Source organism: Bubalus kerabau, chromosome 4 (genome assembly GCF_029407905.1).
Source record: "Bubalus kerabau isolate K-KA32 ecotype Philippines breed swamp buffalo chromosome 4, PCC_UOA_SB_1v2, whole genome shotgun sequence".
Classification (NCBI taxonomy): Eukaryota; Metazoa; Chordata; class Mammalia; order Artiodactyla; family Bovidae; genus Bubalus; species Bubalus kerabau.
The window spans coordinates 11,513,945-11,532,426 of record NC_073627.1 but is presented as its reverse complement, the minus strand read 5'-3'; the positions used below and the strand labels follow the sequence as shown (position 1 = coordinate 11,532,426).

Here is an 18,482-nt window from a genome sequence, read left to right as displayed (position 1 = left end):
TTTTCAAATGGTTCATGTGTTGTTCGATGAATATTACTTATTATCTCAGATGTGGTTCAGAACCAATTCCATCCCTGTTTTTCATTTTTATTGGTCTAGACCATGAGAAAACTTGTTCATATAAAATTTATACATGGTAATGTTATAGTTTTGTTTTTGAACTTCTTGGAGATTTAAGCCAAAAGTCACAGTGATTTATCATCAAAAACATAACAAAACAAAAATGACCAGATTAAATTCTCCTCCTGGTGTTAAAGACTCTGGGCCTTAGCCACTTGCTGTCTTGGCAGTGGGGTTGCACGAGTGGCCTGGGTCTCTCTCCTGCCGGGAGATTTCACCACCTTCCTTCTCCTCTTGCCTTGTGGGATGGAAGGAAGGACAACCTCCGGAGGTGTGATGGGGTGAGGAGGCGGCGTCCCGGTACTGGTGGTGGTGGGGGGCCCCCAGACTCAGCCTCTGGCAAGCTCTCCCTGGAAACGCGCCCCCGGGCGGCCAGACCCAAACAGCCTCAGACCCGCCCGCTGCGCTTTGGCCATTAGGAGATGCCGGGGCCAGGGCGCTCCGGGCGGGATAAGGAGTAGGGGGGTCCGGGGTCGCCGCGCAGACCGTCCCACCTGGGGTGCGCTCCCCAGGGTGCTGCTCTGCCCCTGAAGTGATCCTTCAAGGTCGAACTGCAGAGAGAGTCAAGGAACCCGCTGCCCACCGATCACAAAGGGGAGGGACACACCGGCTTGCTGCGCGTGCGCGGGCAAGGGTGCTACCCGGACGCGGGCTGTACACGCGGGTGGCTGGGGTAGGGGGCGCCTGTTCGGAGCGTGTATCCTCTGATGTCAGGATCCCGAGCGAGTGTGGGATGTGTGTGTGTGTGTGTGTGTGTGTGTGCGCGCGCGCGTGTGTATGTTGTACGTGTATTTATGCGTATGTGGCTGGGATGTGGAGTAAGATGGTGTTTTGTATGAGGTGCATGCAGTGTGCTCAACATGTATGGAGTGTGTCTGCGTGTGTGGCGTGTTTTGTGTGTATGTGGGGTGTGTGTAGAGGGTGGGATATGTTACATACGGTGTGCGGGTGAGGTGAGTGTGGAGCGTCGCAGTTGCTTGCAGCGCTCCGGGTTCGCGTCCCATCTGGTTTGGGCTGCGCTCCCAGCTTGGGGCTCAGCGGACCTCTGCCTGCCGCGCGCAGGACCACCAGCTTGGGCTGGACCGAGTGCGGCAGGTAACCATGGAAACAGATGCTCCCGCGGCGGAGGTGGACGGGTGGCGTGTGGGGGAGGCATCTGATGAGGCGCCCAGGCTGGTACTGGACACGCCGCTTCCTCGGTTGACTGGGGGACCCGGGGTCCTCACTCGGTCGCTCGGCAGGCCTGGGGCGGGGCCCGAAGGATTCCTGCTGTCTCACCTCCCAGCAAGGAAGCCCTTGCTGCTTCCAGGTGTGAAGGCGCAGCAAGTCTTTGGCGCCTCGGATCCTGCTCAGGGGAGACGAACCCCCGCGTTCTAAAGGTGGCCGGGAGCCTCACAAGCAGTTATCGGGTTTTAGGACCCGCAGGTGCTCCTGTTGGGTCCCAGGACAAATGAAAAACCTGGGAAGGGCTGAAGGGAGGCCTGGTGTTTGGCACAGGCTTCTCTTCAATGGAGAGGGGAGCAGCTCACAGGTTCTGGAAAGCAGACTTCACTCCCATCCAGTAGATCCTTTGTGGGAAAAGACTGGCCAGGCCTACTAGCCTTGATATACCTGTCCTCCCCTCTCACCTCTGTTCAGAGCCAGCTGGTGGGCGATGCCACCTCAGTTCTTATCCTGTGTAATGGGAGGAGGTTGGTCTAGATCACTTTTCTTTCATTCACTCGTTCATTCATAACCTTTATCTAGTGCAAATATGCTCAAGTGTAGCACCAGGGCCAGCAGCATCAGAATCACCTGGAAACTAGTGAGAAATGTACATTCTCAGGCCACCTCCAGACCTACCAATGTGAGAAGCACTGATCCGCGGTGACCCTTGTGCTAAACATGGGGCTACATGATCCCTCCCATCATGGGATTCTAAAACAAACCTAGTGGAGAAAGTTCTAGCTCTTTTTTCTGAACATCCTGTGTTTTGCTTGGGGATCCATCTAAAACTAGATGAAGCATAAATACTTCTTGGCCACATCCCCAAGGCTGGTCTGAGAAGGAGTGGGGCTATTTCAGAGAAGGAGGAGTAGAAGAAGTTGGACAGGAGGTTCGGAATTCCTCTCAACTTCAGAAGCTGCTTGAGAAAGACTTCAAGGGGTGTTGAGGAGCCCAAGAGCGCCGCCTCCTGGTGACAGCGTGCAGGACTGACTCTAAAGAATGGGGCTTCTTGACAAAGGGGACTTTCAGTGTCCCAATCATACACCCAGCCAGGCATGAACTACCCGGTCATTACTCAGGAACGTTTCATCCATTACTGCCAGCAGCTGGACTGGCCAAATTCAACAAAGGCTCTGAGAAAACAGGAAGTTGTGTGTGGCTGATATGTAAGAGAGTCCCCAGTCATGTCCACGTGGCTTGAGAATGCAGTGCATGGCTTTGTTTCAGCTGGGGTTTTCTCCAGACCTTTTTAGTCAGGCTAATAGTAAAATGAACTTTGTACAGAGAACTGCAACATTAGTTTTCCGTGGAGTCCTGAACTCCTCTGATAGGTACTGAGAAGGGTGCAGGGCATGGTGGAAATCCAGTGTACTTTTGTGGAGGGGTTGGGGGGGCAGTCTTTGGACACTGGCCTTGGGGAGGCTGAGTGCTGCCCTCCAGAGGCGTCCTGGGCTGGCCATGCTGTGGGAAGGGAGGGGAGGCAGGAGGGGCGTGGACAACCAGCATGGTTATCCTGACTCTGGAAAACCTCCTTTATTATTTTTGTTTTGTTGTGTCTACCAGTCAACATTTTTCTTTAAATCAACTCACTCTTTTTCACTTAAGTTACTTTTAAAAGGAAAAAACTTAGAAAATAACAGACACAAATGGAAAATCCGTAGCATTCACCCAAGCTGAAGGTGATCATAAAAACAAATATAAGGCAAATAACAGGGTTGTAACACTCCGCCCTGACACGGTTGCCCACCAGAGCTCTGAGCCTGGGTCTTCTCTCTATGCTACAGGGGGAGGTGTTTAAGATTTAGTATCAGCAAGCAGAAACTTTCTGCTAGAGAAACAAGAAGGTTTGGAGATGAAAAGGGAGGCGATGTGACTTTCTCACTCTGTGATACCCTGTCTCTTTATAACTCCTGAAACGTACGTAACACCTGGGCCTTCTGTGGGCCAGGCCCTGTTTTAAAGACTTTGCAGATACTAATTTCATCATTGAGACTACCTCACTGGACAGGTGCTGCTATTGGTTCTGATTTTACAGATGAGGAAACTGAGGCCCAGAGGTGAGAACCTGTCCAGGGCTGCAGAGTGTTGAGTTAGTGAGTGTCAGAGTTCGGGAGCTGTTTGAACCCATCATCTGCTCAGGGTGGTATCCCCCACCCCCCAGCCCACCCCCAGCTGCACAGATGGGAATCAGCCCACTGCTCACAGCCTGCCTCAGCTCCCATGTTCCTGATGCAAGAAGCTTATTCCGTGTTAGTCAACCGCCGGGACTTTTTTGGGGTGCTCTGGGGATGACAGACATCTGCGGTAGCAGAATACTTAATGTGGGCCAGGCCAGATTATTTTTCTCTCTTTTCTCTCTCTTTTCCTTTTCTGTTTGAAAAAGCTGATTGAGAGTGATTCTCAGAATATCTGTTGGCTCGTCCCTAGAAAGTAGGCTAGCCTGACCATGGTCGTTGTGGGCTATTGGTGAAAGGTTGGGTGTCTCTTGGAGATGGGGGTCATGGCGGTTACGCTGGCATCTCTGATCACTCACTGCTCCATGCACATGGATGCGAAGGGATGCCCCACCCACCGGTTCCCTCCAGCCTGATTTGGGCCTGTCCAGATTTGGAAGCTGGTGTGGGCAGTCAGGAGGGCCTGGGTATCCCAGTAGGGCTGCACGTGGTGGGGGTGGGGCAGTCCTTCCAGGACAACTACGGGATGCAGGGCCAGGGAGCCGCAGGGCCTTTCCAATCAGGCAGCACTCCAGCCCCAGGCTGGTGGTTAGGCAGCTGTGGAGGGCAGGTTAGGATGGATCCTGCAGATGGAGATGGGGCTCAAACTACAGGTAGAAGCAAGAGGCCCGGGCAAGGGAGAAGAGGGATTCATAGACAAGGAATAGGCAGATCCTGACAAACATGTCCTTCAAAGAATCTGTCTCTCATTGTCACAGCTGGATTTATATGCAAGAGCTGAATTTGACAACTTTAGCATCTCCCATAGTAGGGTTTTAATTATCCCCATGCCTACTATCTAAGAACCACCTGCCTCGGTGCTTCGTCCTGGGGTAACCTCAGAGACATGGACACCTCCTTATTATCCCATTTTTCCAGATGAGGAAACTGAGGCTGGGGGAGGTAAACTACTCCCCTTAGGCCATGGGGACAAACTGGAGCAGTACTTGGTCTGACTCTAAAGTCCACGCTCTTGAGAGCTGTTGTGAGCGCACAGTCCTTGAAGTGGCTCAGCACTGACAGTGTCCAAGGCACCAGGTGGTGGACATTGGCCCCCTGCCCCTGGCCTGGCCACCCAGGTCCCCTCTGAAGCCAGTCAATGCCCACCTTTTCTTGAAACTTCTCCAAGGATATGTCTTATGTGTAGACTTACCACACACACACACACACACGCACATGCACACACACACCCCTCCCCTCCCCCACAATTGCATTCTACCATTTGCAGCATTTTCTTTTTAGCTGAGCAATGTGGCATAGTTCTGGTTTCCTTCAGTTCTCATCCCCCCTTTGCCTTTTAATGGGGAGCCCACCCTTTACCAGCTTTTGCTGGCAGTCCAACCAGGGCCCGTTCCCAACAAGAATGGGTAGGTTCCCCTGTGTTTGTCAGCCTCCTAAGAAACTAGGAGTTTATTATACCCTGGATCCAAGTGGGAAGGCTGTAAGAAACCAGCAGGCTTTAGAATAAAATGTTGCACCCACACTGGTCACTGTGTTTTGGTAACAGCCAGTGGGGTCCTTTATTCCCATCCGTGCTTTCTGCCTGGCAGTGTACTCCTGGTGGCCTGGGTGATGGAGATGGCCCCTGGGCCAGAGGTGTGTGGACTCGGGGCTGGGAGCTCCAGGGCAGAGCCTCCTCATCGCCCACTGGAGCTGGAGTTCGGGGTCTGGGTGTTTGAGGCTTCAGTCCTATTGCAACCACCAGCAGGCCTGCTGCACCCTCCCAAGTGGGCACTCAGGTACCCCCCTCCCCATCACCGTGCACTCAGTGACCCCCTTCCCCCATCCATGCCTCCCTCCCTGTCCTGCTGTTATGGGGCTGGTTCTGCTGTGAGAGGAGGGGAGGAGGCAGAAAGGGGGGTTGAAGGAGAGGGAGGGGGAGGGAAGGAACGGGGGCATCTTGGGAGTCTGGGGGCCATGGGCCAGTGAACCAGATCATGCCCCCAGAGATCTAAACCTGGGCAGGGGTCAGATTGCCAGCATCATCATGGCCAGGCCTGGGCCGGGGCTGTGGGGACACGGAGGCATGTAGGCCTGGTCCCATGTCTTCTGTGGAGACAGGCCCATCCATATCCAGTAGATCATTATAGCAGGAGTATTCTCAGACCCTGTTTGCAGCTTCTGGAGGCTTCCTGGAAGAGGTGGGCCTGGAAGGACAGGTGTGTGTTGGGTTGGGAAGAAGGGATGGGGCAGGGGAAGGTGGAGGAGATGGAGCAGGTGGAGGAGATGAAGCAGACAGGCCTGGAGGGAGGGAGTAGAGGGAATTTGGGTGGGGACAGACAGTGCATGGAGGCACCCGTGTCAAGCAGAGACTGAGGAGGGCCCCTGTGGGAATTCCTGACCCTCAGCTGGACCTGGGAGGGCACAGGGCGGGTGCAGGTAGGGGCCCGGGGGTGCAGAATGACTCCAACTTCCTCAAAACTCCACCTCTTGGGCCTCTGACCTTGAGCAGAGGGTGTTATGCGACCTCAACCAGGAGAGTTGCAGCCACCAGCAGTCCTGTCACCAAGGGAGGCCAGCCGCTTGGCAGGAGGGCAGACCCTAAGGAAAGTCAGAGGATTAGTGAACGAGAGAAATGGGAGCATGTCCCTCACCCTAACTCTTTAATGGCAGGCGAAGTGTCCCCAGGCTACCCCCACAAGCTCCCTGGTTTCATCACACACTACCCACCCCTCCCCGCCTTGTTCACCTGCCCCAGCTGCACTGGCCTCCTGGCTTGTGTTCTGTGTGACCCCTCACAGCCCCTGCCCAGCGAGGCCTGCCCATCCCCAGGCAGGTGCCCCCAAGAGCTGCCACCTTGCCAGCTCCTGGGTGACCTTTGCCCCTGAGATGGGTCAGGGTTGGGGCAAGGATGTGTGTTGGGGAGGCTGACAGAGGAAGACTCCAGGAAGGAGTCCTCATGTGGCCATGGAGCCTGGAGGTGGCCTGTCCAGTGGGCAAACTGCCAGCTCCTCTGGCCCTCAGCCTCCCCATGTTAAACAAGGCTGCTCACGCCCACTGGCTCTCCTGAATATGCAGCCAAGATGCGCAAAGTGTACTGTGCAGTGTCAGGTGCCATGGGGATGTCAGGGACTCCAGATGTTCCCAGGAACCAGGGACAGGAAGGAGCAGGTGACACCAACTGGCTGGTGGGGCACCCTGGTTATGGCTTTGCAGGCCCCCATCCCTTGCAGCTGCCTGGAGGCACACCTGAGGGGGTCGTGGTGGTCTCCTGGAGAATAGGCAGTAGGGTGCTGAGGAGCCCATCGTTGGCCTCTGGCACGATGCCCAGCAGTTTGCACATGAGCTCATACACGTGGACGCTCTCGAAAGGCTCCACCTCCAGGCCCTTCTTAAAGCTGGGGCCCACGGCCCGGAAGATGGTCTTCATGTCCATGACCTCATTGTCGAAGCCGTGCTCCCCGTTGTTGAACTGCACGTTCACTCTCTGCCAGGAGGGAGGGTCCAGAGTGAGTTTGTGCTGACCCTCCCAGCCCACCCCACTCTCTCCAGGAGCACCATCTACCCGGCCCTGGGTTGCAGAGGACCTCTGCAGGGAGTTCAAATCGGGGGGGTGGGGTGGGGTGGGAAAGATTCTGAGCCTCCCTGTCTCTGAATTCTCAGCCCCAAAGATCAGTGGCCCAAAGAAGGAGCCTCAGTGAAGACCCAGAGACATGAATGGAGACCCAAGTAAAGGGGGCGGAGCTTCAGCCAAGGACACGCTCCGGGCTCCTTTCCATGGCTGGGCACCCACACGTCAGTACTCCTTTCCTAGAATCCTGCCCCTGCTCTGCATATTGCTTCCCTCTCAGCCTCCCTGAGCTCTCTCACCTCTTGTGTGTCACTCTTACAGCTAGCCTTCCCACTTTACCCTATACATGCACGTGCACACACAAACACATGTATGCATGCACACCCATGCACACAGGTATGCAGTGCATGTACACACCCCAATTCCTGTCGCATAGTGTGGGTGTGTCCCTTTGGAGGCTGACACGCCTCAAGTTGGGGTCTGACTAGAAACAGGGGAGTGCTTTCTACAGAACCAGAGAGAGACTCAGCAGGGTGGAGACATGCCTGCACCTGGAGCTCACCCCGTGGATGACGTAACCCGGGTCGCTGTACATAAGCAGAGGGGTGATCCGGGAGTGATTGGCGTAGTGAAAGGATTTGGGGAAGAACTCCTTCTTGTAGACGTGGAGTCTGGGGTGGGCGTCCTTGAGGGCCTCGTACACCTTCTCCAGCATTCCTTCCTTGGGGAGCAGCATCCCGTTTGGTCCGTAGTCCAGGAGCTCGAACTCAATGTCCTTGAAGCTGAAGTTGGAGAACTTGTGGAACTCCACCAGGTCGCTGGCCGTCTTGTTGACGGTGGTCATGCCATGGTCGGACACGATGAGCAGGTTGAGGCTGCTCTCCAGGCCACTCTTCCTGATGCTGTCCCGGAGGTAGCCCACGGTCCTGTCCACCTGCATCACTATCTCCTTCCTCTCCTGGGACTCGGGGCCGTACCTGTGGCCTGTGGAGTCCGGCTCTCCGAAGTAGAGGGTGACCAGGTCCAGGCCCTCCTCGGTGAACCACGTCATCACCGTGTCGATGTTGGCCCTCCACTCTGCCTCGTCCTTGTAGTTGTGAAAGATGCCTTCCTTCCGGCTCAGCGTCACGGCCTCGCCTTGGTAGGTGACATTCCCACCGGGGTAGAAGAAGGAACCGGTCTTCAGGCCCTGCGGGGGGAAGGTGGCATCAGGGCCGAGGGCCTCCTCCCACTTGTCCCCTGCTGAAACATCTGCCCTGACCGCCTGCCCCTGGACTGCACACTCACCCATCCCTGCTCCTGCCTGCAGCCACGGGCCTTCGTATTTTCTGAAAGACCTTTCATAGCTCTTATCTTATGTTATTAGGGCTGATACTGATTTTATGGAGGAGAAAGCAGGTGCCCAGTGGACTCAGCACTAATCAGATAGTGGATATAAAAGTGTCCCCAGATATGCTGTGCCCTCATCATCACTGTGGCCGTAGGTCACAGCGTTGCTCTTTGAGCGCTCCCTTCCGACCTGTAGCCTGGCCTCTCCTGCTATGCATCCATCAGCCCCTTCATTGCCTGCCCTTCTAGGCTTCAACCCGGCCATCCGTCTGTCTTTCCATAAACCAATTGCTGTTTTGTTTACAGATCCATCTGTCCTTGCCACCATCTGTCCACTGCCTCAGGTCATCATGTCCACCTTGAGATGTCAGTTCTCGGCTACGCTTTCTGCAAGCAAGCCTGGTGTCTGGTAGCTCCTTCTGAAGTGAGGGGACTCAGATGTGAGTTGGACGCCCTGCCCGTGAAGTTTATTCTGGGCTCACCTCAAAATCACCCATTTGAGTTTGTTGTCAGGAAGCCCAGAGCATTGCAAGAGGCTGGGGTTCTGGACTTTTTCACTGGGATGACCCACCTCTCACTCTTATCTTTCACCCTTTAGAATTCGACTGCCAGGCCCTGAGAGGGGAACCAGGATGAAGCCATTTCATTGTTCCCTGCCTGTTAGTGGAGTGACATTATTTTCCATGTGGCCCCCTTTTTACCAGTGCCGAAGCCCAGTTTTCCCTCCAGTCAGGAGGATGCAAAATCCCTCTGGGTCCCAGGGAGGACAGGGCAGCCTGTGCAGCCACTGGTGGGTCCTCATGGGCACCTGGCTCCCATCTCCCATGGGGCCCCACTCAGCACCTCTCCCAGGCTGGGAGCATTGAACTCCCGGGTCCTGCCGTGGATGTCCTGTGGTCATGCCATGGACACGGCCTGCTTGGCCAGGTCCCCCACCCGCCTCCTCTGTCTGTCCAAGTGGGCGTGGGTGCAGCATTACCTGCCTCTGGGCGGTGATCCAGATGGGTAAGCTGCCATTGTCCCACCATTTCTGGATGCCCAGGGTGGTGTGGTAGGGCCACTTCAGCTTGCTGCTTGTGTTGTAGAACATGTTGTGAACCACCCCGTGGTTCTCGACGTATTTGCCTGTGGGATGGCAGAGGGGGGTGGTGGGAGGGAGGGCACAGCCAGGGCAGGGGGCGGGGAAGCACACGTGGCCCTGGGAGCCGGGCTGGGCCACCACAGCCACGTACCCTGGCCCAGAGATTCTGCTTTCACTCAAAAGTAGCTAATCCTGCCGCTGAACTCTTACAAAGGTGTAAATACACACGTTCCGGGATATCGTTTGCAGCCTCGTTGGTTTTAGCAAAAGATTGGGAGCAACTTGGCTGGCTATCTGGAGAGAACTAATTAAATCAATATGGCCCAGCCATGAAATAGAATCTCAGGCAGAAAGATAAATGAACCAAGAGAAGGTGTCCTTTTTAACTAATTTTTTTCAGGATTTCCCTGGTGGTCCAAGAGTTAAGATTCCACCTTGCAATTCAGGGGACGTGGGTTTGATCCCTGGTCAGGGAACTAAGATCCCACATGCCGGCTAAGCCCATTCGCCACAGCTACTGAGTCCTCGAGCCACGGCTAGAGAGTCTGCGTTCTGCGACGAATGATCCCACATCACGCAACAAAGACCCAGTGTACGACAACTAAGACCTGACACAGCCAAATAAATAAAATTTAAATTTTAAAATAAATAAAATTTTAAAAACTAAAAAAACCCCCCAAAGCACTATGCTCTGTTGGAAACCTTGTACACTGTTCGTAGGAACGTGAAATGGTGCAGCTGCTATGAAAAGCAGTATGGTGGTTCCTCAAAAATTAAGAAAAATTTTTTTCATAGCAATGCCTCCATGTGAGTTCAGAAAGTAGAAAAAGAGGGGTGTTGAAGAGTCCACCTCCTTCCTTCATATTCCCCATTGTCATGTGGTCAGTAAGGAGTTGACATGAAAAAGGGAGCACCGGGGGCCTCTGCTTGCGTGTGGTCATGAAAATGCAGGTGTGAGAATAAGCTGTCTGTACGAGTGACATGCCTTAAAGTCATGCTTCCCTGGCAGCTCAGATGGTAAAAAAGATCTGCCCGTAACGCAGGAAACCCTGGTTCATTCCCTAGGTTGGGAAGATACCCTGGAGAAGGGAATGACAACCCACTCCAGTATTCTTGCCTAGAGAATTCCATGGACAGACCATGTGGTCGCAAAGAGTCAGACACAACTGAGCGACTAACACTTTAACTTTCAAAGTCATGTCCACCCAGAGCCTCTGAATGTGACCTTGTTTGGAAATAAAGTCTTTGCAGATGTCATTAGTTTTGTTAAGATGGCGGCATCCTGGACACTTCCCTGGTGGCACGGCGGTAAAGAATCTGCCTGCCAATGCAGGGGAAAGGGAAAGTGAAAGTCGCTCAGTCATGTCCGACTCTTGGTGATCCCATGGACTATACAGTCCATGGAATTCTCCAGGCCGTAATACCAGAATGGGTAGCCTTTCCCTTCTCTAGGGGATCTTCCCAACCCAGGGATTGAACCCAGATCTCCAGCATGGCAGGCGGATTCTTTTCCAGCTGAGCCGCAAGGGAAGCCCAAGAATACTGGAGTGGGTAGCCTATCTCTTCTCCAGGGGATCTTCCCGACCGAGGAATCGAACCAGGGTCTCCTGCATTGCAGGCGGATTCTTTACCGACTGAGCTACTAGGGAAGCCCTCCAATGCAGGGGACATGGGTTCAATCCCTGGTCTGGGAAGATCCCACCTGCTGTGGAGCAACTAAGCCTGTGTGCCCCCACCACTCCGGAGCCTGCGAGCCACAGTTACTGAGCCTGCATGCTGCAACTACTGAAGCCTGGGTGCCCGGAGCCTGTGCTCTGCAGCAAGAAAAGCCCCCACAATGAGAAGCTCATGGCACTGAGTGAGGAGTAGCCCCTGCTCACTGCAACTAGAGAAAGCCCACGTGCAGCGATGAAGACCCAGTGCAGTCAAAAATAAACAAATAAAATTAGGTATAAAAAAGATGAGGGCATTCCGCATCAGGTGGGCCCTAAATGCAGTGACCAGTGTCCATAACAAGAAGAGGAAAGATACACAGAGGGGAGATGGCCGTGTGACAGGGGGCAGGGATTGGAGAGCTGTGGTCACAAGTCCAGGATCGCCTGGGTCCCCAGAAGCTGGGACAGGTGGGAAGAATCCTCCCTTCCAGCCTCTGGAGGGAGTGTGGCTCTGTGACACCCAGATTTTAGGCTTCCGGCCTAAATAGAGCAATGGTGGGTTCGAGGGTGGCTGGGAGCGAGCAGTGGAAAGAGCAGGAGCCTCAGGCTCAACTCTCCTGCCTTTCTGAATCCTGGCCACACTCACCTCCACCAGAAGCCCTCCTGGGTTGCAATCCTGGGTGTGGTCCCCACTTACGATGAGACCTCCAGGTGTTTTTTATCTGCCTCTATCACTTGCCCCCGACAGGAAGGGTTCCTGACATCCCCTTTGGCCAGGTCATGTCTGCCCAGTGAGGGTGTCCCCTCCTTGGCCTCACCTTTGCCCTTGCACAGTGTGCCCACCGGGTCGAGGCTCCATGCCCACACTGTGGTTCAGTTTGTGGGTTCCCTGGTTTCTCAGCTGCCCCCCCAGGACCCCAAGCCCCATCTGAGGCCAACACTCACCAGTGACCAGAGTGAAGTGGCAGGGGCTGGTCAAGGTGATGAAGGCAGGGGTCATGTAGCGAGCTTTCACCCCGTCCAGTGCCATGGCATCCAGGTTGGGGGTGTCCACGTCCTGGTCATAGTTCCAGCGGAAACCATCGAAGGATACCAGGAGCAGCTTGTTCCGGGAGGCCTGCTGGCGGACAGGAGCCCCTGATGCTGGAGCCAGGAGGGTGGCCAGGGCCATGGTGAGGAAGACAGCTGGGGCTCCCATGATGGGTTCGTCAGAGATGCAAGTGCCGAGGGAAGTTTTCTGCTGATGAACAGAGCAAAGTCCCAGGGTCACTGAACAGCTCTTATCCTGTGCGTCTTTGAACTGAGACCGTGCAGGAGCCTCAGAGAGTGGCCCCTGGCTGCTGTGTCCACACCACCCTGGGCCTGGCCCTCGGGCGCATCTGCCTTTATTGACAGTGGATCTCGATGCCCCTCCCACTTCGTGCACAAGTGTCTTTCCAGGGAGGATGGGGACCATTCTGGAAGGCGTGGTGAGCAGAATCGACTCACTCCATCGGGAAAGCCTGTGTCCCCAACCCCAGCTCTCATAGCGACTCTGGGTCCCTGTGCCTGGCTCACTCTGTCCCAGCGCACCCGGATGGGGCCCCTTCCTCCAGACTATAATTTGGGGAGGCCTTTGGACCAGGGCTGTGGGTTCAGGGTTCAGGAGACTGGCCTTGTTTATGGGGACTCCCCAGCCTGGGGGAGCACCTCTTCCCCTTCCTGCCCATGCTAAGGGGGCTCCTGCGGTGGGGCAGGCAGAGCTCCAACCTGGATTAGTGCCTGCTGTGCCCTCCTTCTCAGGGCTCAAGGAGCCCCAGAGGGTACAGGCATGGGCAGCCTCACTGTTGGATTTCATCAGCAAGATGGTGAGAAGTGTGGCCTCCCTTGTTACACTGTGCTCATGGAGAGGGCAGTGTCGGGAGGGACCTCTGATTTCATCGTGCAGTTTTCTGTCTCACTCACTTTCTCTCCATCTGTCTCTTTGTCTCTGTCTCTCTTTCTCACTCCCTATGAAACATGTTCCACCAGCTAGGTCCCAGTCTAAGTCCTGGGGACACGACAGTGAAGGAGACAGACGGTGTTCCTGGCTTCTTTCAGTTTGGTTGGGGACACACAAAATGAATCAACAAGTAAAGCAGTAGAATAGTGGGAGTCAGCAGAAAGCAAGCAAGCAGGGAAATAAGATAGAGCATCTGTCTGGCAGGTGGTCAGCCAGGGCCTGGTGAGAGGATGACTGTGAGGGAGTGATCCTGGGGGTCGTCAGTCAGGGGAGTGGATCGGGGGCAGGCGGGAGGGCGGCAGGGTGGGTCCTGGGGCCTGTGGCTGCGGTATGGAGTCTGGCATTCTTGTGCAGTGCACGGGGGAAACGCCATGGGGTGGTTTTAAGCTTGTGAGTGACATAAACTGATCTAGCATTAAAAACAAGAAACTTCACTCAAGCTGCTCCATTTGCAGGACTGTCAGCTTGACAAAGGAAGCGGGTGGGGTGCTCCACAGGGAGGGGACTGCTGGTGTCCAAACCAGGATGGGGGCTGTGGGAGTGACAGGTGTGGGTAGTTTGGAGGTTCTCCTGGAAGGATTTGCATGTTGGGGAGAAGGAAAGGGAGCAATCAAGGGAGATGTCCAGGTTTCCTGCCTGGCAAGCTGGGGTGATGGTGTCTTACAGCTATCCCATAGGGTGGTCAGAGGTCAAAGGGCAGGTCGAGGGCAGAGCATTCTACCTTGGCCATGTCTACCTGAGGGGAGGTGTTAAGTAGTTGGTATGTCCCGAGTTAAATTGTCTTCAGCTGCTGAACTGCTGAGGGCGGTTCCACTTAGGACTCCGCTTGGCTGGTGAGAGGAACTATTGTCAGGCGATCCCCAGGGTCTCAGAGCCACCCGCAGCCTCCTCTGCGGTGAGGCAGTGGGGCCCCAGGGTACAGATTCTTGGGCCCTTTCCCCCATCTGAGGGGCCACACCCTGGAGGGATCCACACACAATGCCGCCCCTCATGAGCCTCTCAGAGGCTGGAGTCCGAGAGATGGAGATGGTCCCCTGCATGGACTTCTACAACCAGGATATGTAGGGACTGCCCTGTGCCAGCTTGGTGCAGGGCTGGGGCACAGAGGGCAGGCTTTCCTTCACTGAGCTTATGGCCTGGAGTTCCACCTGTGGACCTGTGTGAGGAGCTGCCAAACGTACCACAGAAGAAGTGTGGGTGTCTTAGGAGAGGGCAGTGGGGACCACATTCATTCTAGTGCTGGAGTGGGGACCTGAAAGACCCTCTGAGGATTCAACATTTCACGCTGTGCTGTGCTGAGTTGCTCAGTCATGTCCCACTCTTTGGGACCCCATGGACTATAGCCCACCAGGCTTCTCTGTACATGGGGATTCTCCAGGCAAGAATACTGGAGTGGGTTGCCATGCCCTCCTCCAGGGGATCTTCCTGACCCAGGGCTCAAACCCAGGTCTCCCACATTGGAGGAGGATTCCTTACGGTCTGAGCCACCAGGGAAGCCCATGACTACTAGAGTGGGTAGCCTATCCCTTCTTCAGGGGATCTTTCCAACCCAGGAATCGAACCAGGGTCTCCTGCATTGCAGGTGGATTCTTTACCAGTTGAGCTACCAGGGAAGCCTGCACAGATTTATAGGATGGGTTTAGCTGGGAGATTGGAGAAGGAAATGGCAACCCACTCCAGTATTCTTGCCTAGAGAATTCCATGGACAGAGGAGCCTGGTGGGCTGCTGTCCATGGCCTCCCACAGAGTCAGACACGACTGAAGTGACTTAGCAGCAGCAGCAGTTGGGAGAGATGTGGGCAGGAAAACCTTCCAGGCAATGGCGGTGATGAGATGGAAGAGGGCACCGACCAGGCTTGAGGCTGGAAGACAGGCCTGGGGGACTCTGGATTTTATGTTAGTTATTCTAATGTTTGTTCTCCTAATATCTTCCAATGTGTATTCTTCTTCTTTTCGTCTATAATAAAATGTCTGCCAAGGATAAAGACTACATTTCCCAGCAGGCCCTGCAGTGCAGTTTGGCCACATGAGCATGTCCTGGCCAATGGGTTGAAAGAAAAAATGTCATGCAACAGCCCTCAGTCTCCTCTCAGTGCCAGCTTTGCCCCTCTGGATTCTTCCTCCCTCTGGTGCTTCAAGCTCAGAGGCTGCCCGGAGAACTGATGATAAGGGGCACTCTGAGAGAGGTTACACAGAAGGAGCCTGGTCCCCCAAGGCATCCTGGGCAGCGTGGCCGGCCCGCCTTGAATGGCTCAGCCCTGGGGAACCCTCGCCAGGGAGAGTTACACACACTCTCTGCTTCCATTTCGGTTATTTGGGTTTTCTGTCACTCTCAGCAGGACCTAATCCGAGGCGATAATAGGATAATGGGCCTGGGAGGTACTGCTGGGCTTTAAGCAGGTGGAGTGACATGATATGCTGGCTGCTGCGTGAGGAGTGGGAGGTGGGAGGTGAGTAAGGGGCTGATGCAGTGGTCCAGGGGTGAGGCCGGGGCCAGGGGCAGAGGGGCACAGACCTGGGGTACGAAGGTGGTGGGTGGGTGTGGGGTGTGGGGAGGGAGGGGTCGCTGTTCTCTTCTCACTCTGCGCTTCCTCCTGCTGGTCCCCTTCAGGGATGTGGAAATTCCCTGTCTTGTTCACCCTCTCCTGCCCACCCTCTCCTGCCGGCGTGGCTTTCTGGCCTGAAGGTGGCATGAAAGATCTGCTTCCTGCTCTCAGCCAGGCTTGGGGTAGTTCCTCTCCTTTTTTGACTCTTTACCTCACTCATGTTTTGTCCCAGGGAGCTCCTTAGCTCACCCCCTGTTAGTTTCCTTTTTATTCCCTAGTCTCCTAGAGCCTGTCAGCAGAAAGAGAGTATGTTGACTGTAGCTAACAGTTATACGGTGTCTCTGCAGACCAAGCCCTGGGCTTCATCCATGATCTTGTTCAAGCTTTGCAGCAGTTCTTGGAGGCAGGCGTTAGTAATAGACTCACTTTATGCGTGAGGATACTGAAACAGAGAGGTTTAAGGTCACTGAGCAAGTGGAGAAGCGGAGACTTGAGCCCAGGTGGTGTTTTGCCCGCAGAATCCCCCTTGGAAAGCCACTAGATCCCAGTGACTTACTAGCCGCTTGGGGTCTTCTCGTCAGGCTTTGGGGCTATTGATTTTTTTCTTTAAAGAATAGTGCAGCTGTGAGTATCTTGGTGTCACTGACTTTTTCCTTTTCTTTCCCTTTCACATTGTTTCCTTGGGGGACAGTCTTTAGCGAGGGGTTATCAGACAAAGGATGTAAAGGCTGCTTGGTTCTTATAATCAAATTGCCATCAGGATACTGGTGGATAGATGCTAGTACCGCCTCTGGCCCACTGTTTTCATTGGATTTTATTTTTTGTTCCTTTTGGGTGACTTAGCAGGTGTGCAATGATGTCTTAACGTATTAAGCCAGGAAGGCTGGGAGAGCTTCATGTCACGATTTCTCATCTTGAGCTCTTCACGTACAGATGCTTCATCATCTCTGACCGTTGATCCAGTGGTCAAAGTGATCACTGAGTCTTAGGGCTTTATTCTCTGTTTAATTTGCAGTGTATATTTTGGGGAAGATATACTTCTGGATTCTATTTTCCAGACTTCCATCATTTATATTAATATTTGTTACTTGTAACTTTCCCTACCCTCTTGCATGCTGGTCATTCTTTAGGTAGACTCAGAGCTCCCTGCAGGCAGGGGTTGCCATATTGTTCTTTGCTGGTGTGATGCCAGCCCAGAGTATGTACTCAATGTATATTTGTTGAATACGATTAAATACATTCAAAGGGAAAAATTATGCAAGTATCTACTATACTTTCTGGTTAGGCAAAACCTTTTAAAGAATAAGCTTATTTTATGATAATTTAGACTTATGGAAGAATTGCAAAGATAGTAGAGAGTTCCCATATACACCACGCCCAGTTTCCCCTATTATTAACATCTTACATTATGTGGTATTTTTCGCAGTTAATGAGCCAATATAGATTAAGTCATTTTTAACCCAAGTTCATGTTCTGTTCAGATTTCATCAGCATCTGACCCAGTGTCCTTTCCCTGCTCCAGCATCCCACTTTGCACGGAGTTATCACACCTCCTTACATTTCTCTTGGGTGTTTCAGTTTCTCATATTTTCCTTGTTTTTTATGACATGGACAGATTTTAAGGAGTGCTGGTCAAGCCTTTTGTAGACTGTCCCTCAGCTGGGGTGATACGATGTTTTCCTCTTGATTAGATTGGGGTTGTGGGTTCTTGGGAAGAAAAGCACAGAGATAAAGCATCTTCTCATTATATCATGTCAAGGGTACATACTGTCCACATGACTTATCACTGTGGATGTTGACCTTGACCATCTGGCCAACAGAGGGTCGGTCAGGTTTCTCCAGTATGAGTTACTGTCTCCTGCCCTCCTTTTTCATATTCAGCTTTCTGGAAGGAAAGTCATTATGTGCCACCCACACTTAAGGAGGGAGGGGTCATGCTTCACCTCCTTGGGAGAATCTGCATACATTTGTCTTCTTCCTCTTTGTTTAGTCAATCATTTCTACCTGCCTGGACCCATGGATATTTATTTTATACTTTGAATTATAATTCAATGCTACTGGATTTATTGCATTGCTCAAATTACTCCAGCATTGGCCACAGGGAGCTCTTTCAGTTGCCTCTTGCATCCCTCTGACCTACCCCATCATTTGTTTCCATGAGCACTCCCTTGCTTTCTGGAGCACAAGATCTGCTGGGTCGTCTTGGACATGTCCTACCTCAGTCCTGGAATCTCAAGCCCTGGTTCCTTGAGAGGCTGGACTATGATATTAGATCCGGGTGGTGGGTGTGTTGCTACTGGGGTGTTGATAAAGCATTTAAAAAGTCACCATCTCAGCTGTTCTTGAAGCCAAGGGCTCCCCAGCTGAGTCCGGTGCATGTGCAGCTTTGAGAGACAGGGCTGATGTCTCCTCTGGGCGCAGCATTTATGGGCAAACCAGGATCCATGGTGGAGAGAGGTCCTGAAGGGCCCCTATTTGAGGACACAGAAGGAAGCATGAGGGGGGTTACTGAATGCTTTTCTTGTTTAGGGTGTCATTGGTGCCCCACAGGACCTCACCCGGAGGCCTCGTTGGCCTGGGGACCAGGTCAATTTGACACGTTCAGATGGCCATGTGCAGCACACAGGTACCCTGGCCAGCTGAGCGGCACATGGGGCTCAGGTTGGGACGAAGCAGCCTGCCCAGCTGTGTTTGGTTTCTGCTGGGGAGAGGGACATACCAGGCATTGTCCCCATAATCTCATTTATGACCTGGTATGCGTGAATTACGTTGCAGTTCTTTCTGTCTCCCCCTGTTAGGCTGTGAGTGACTCTTTATCCCTGCCTCCTGGCACACAGCAG

General features: G+C 53.6%; 1 protein-coding gene across 1 annotated transcript; it reads right to left on the bottom strand.

Annotated features, from left to right (window-relative positions):
* Positions 1-267: 267 nt before the first annotated feature.
* ENPP7 (ectonucleotide pyrophosphatase/phosphodiesterase 7) lies at positions 268-12,313 on the bottom strand. The gene is made up of 6 exons (XM_055579590.1): positions 12,061-12,313; positions 9,359-9,504; positions 7,613-8,239; positions 6,729-6,966; positions 1,060-1,493; positions 268-423 (listed from the first exon to the last, which is right to left on the bottom strand). The coding sequence occupies exons 1-6, from the start codon at positions 12,311-12,313 to the stop codon at positions 268-270; spliced, it is 1,854 nt and encodes a 617-aa protein (XP_055435565.1).
* Between the last annotated feature and the right edge of the window lie 6,169 nt (positions 12,314-18,482).

Excerpts from the sequence above, each read along its gene's own strand:
- ENPP7 (XM_055579590.1), bottom strand. The coding sequence starts at position 12,313 with ATGGGAGCCCCAGCTGTCTTCCTCACCATGGCCCTGGCCACCCTCCTG. Across the intron at positions 9,505-12,060 it reads CCACTTCACTCTGGTCACTG|GCAAATACGTCGAGAACCAC; the intron begins GTGAGTGTTGGC and ends GCCATCCCACAG. Across the intron at positions 424-1,059 it reads ACTCACCTCACCCGCACACC|TACCGGGACGCCGCCTCCTC; the intron begins GTATGTAACATA and ends CACCACCACCAG.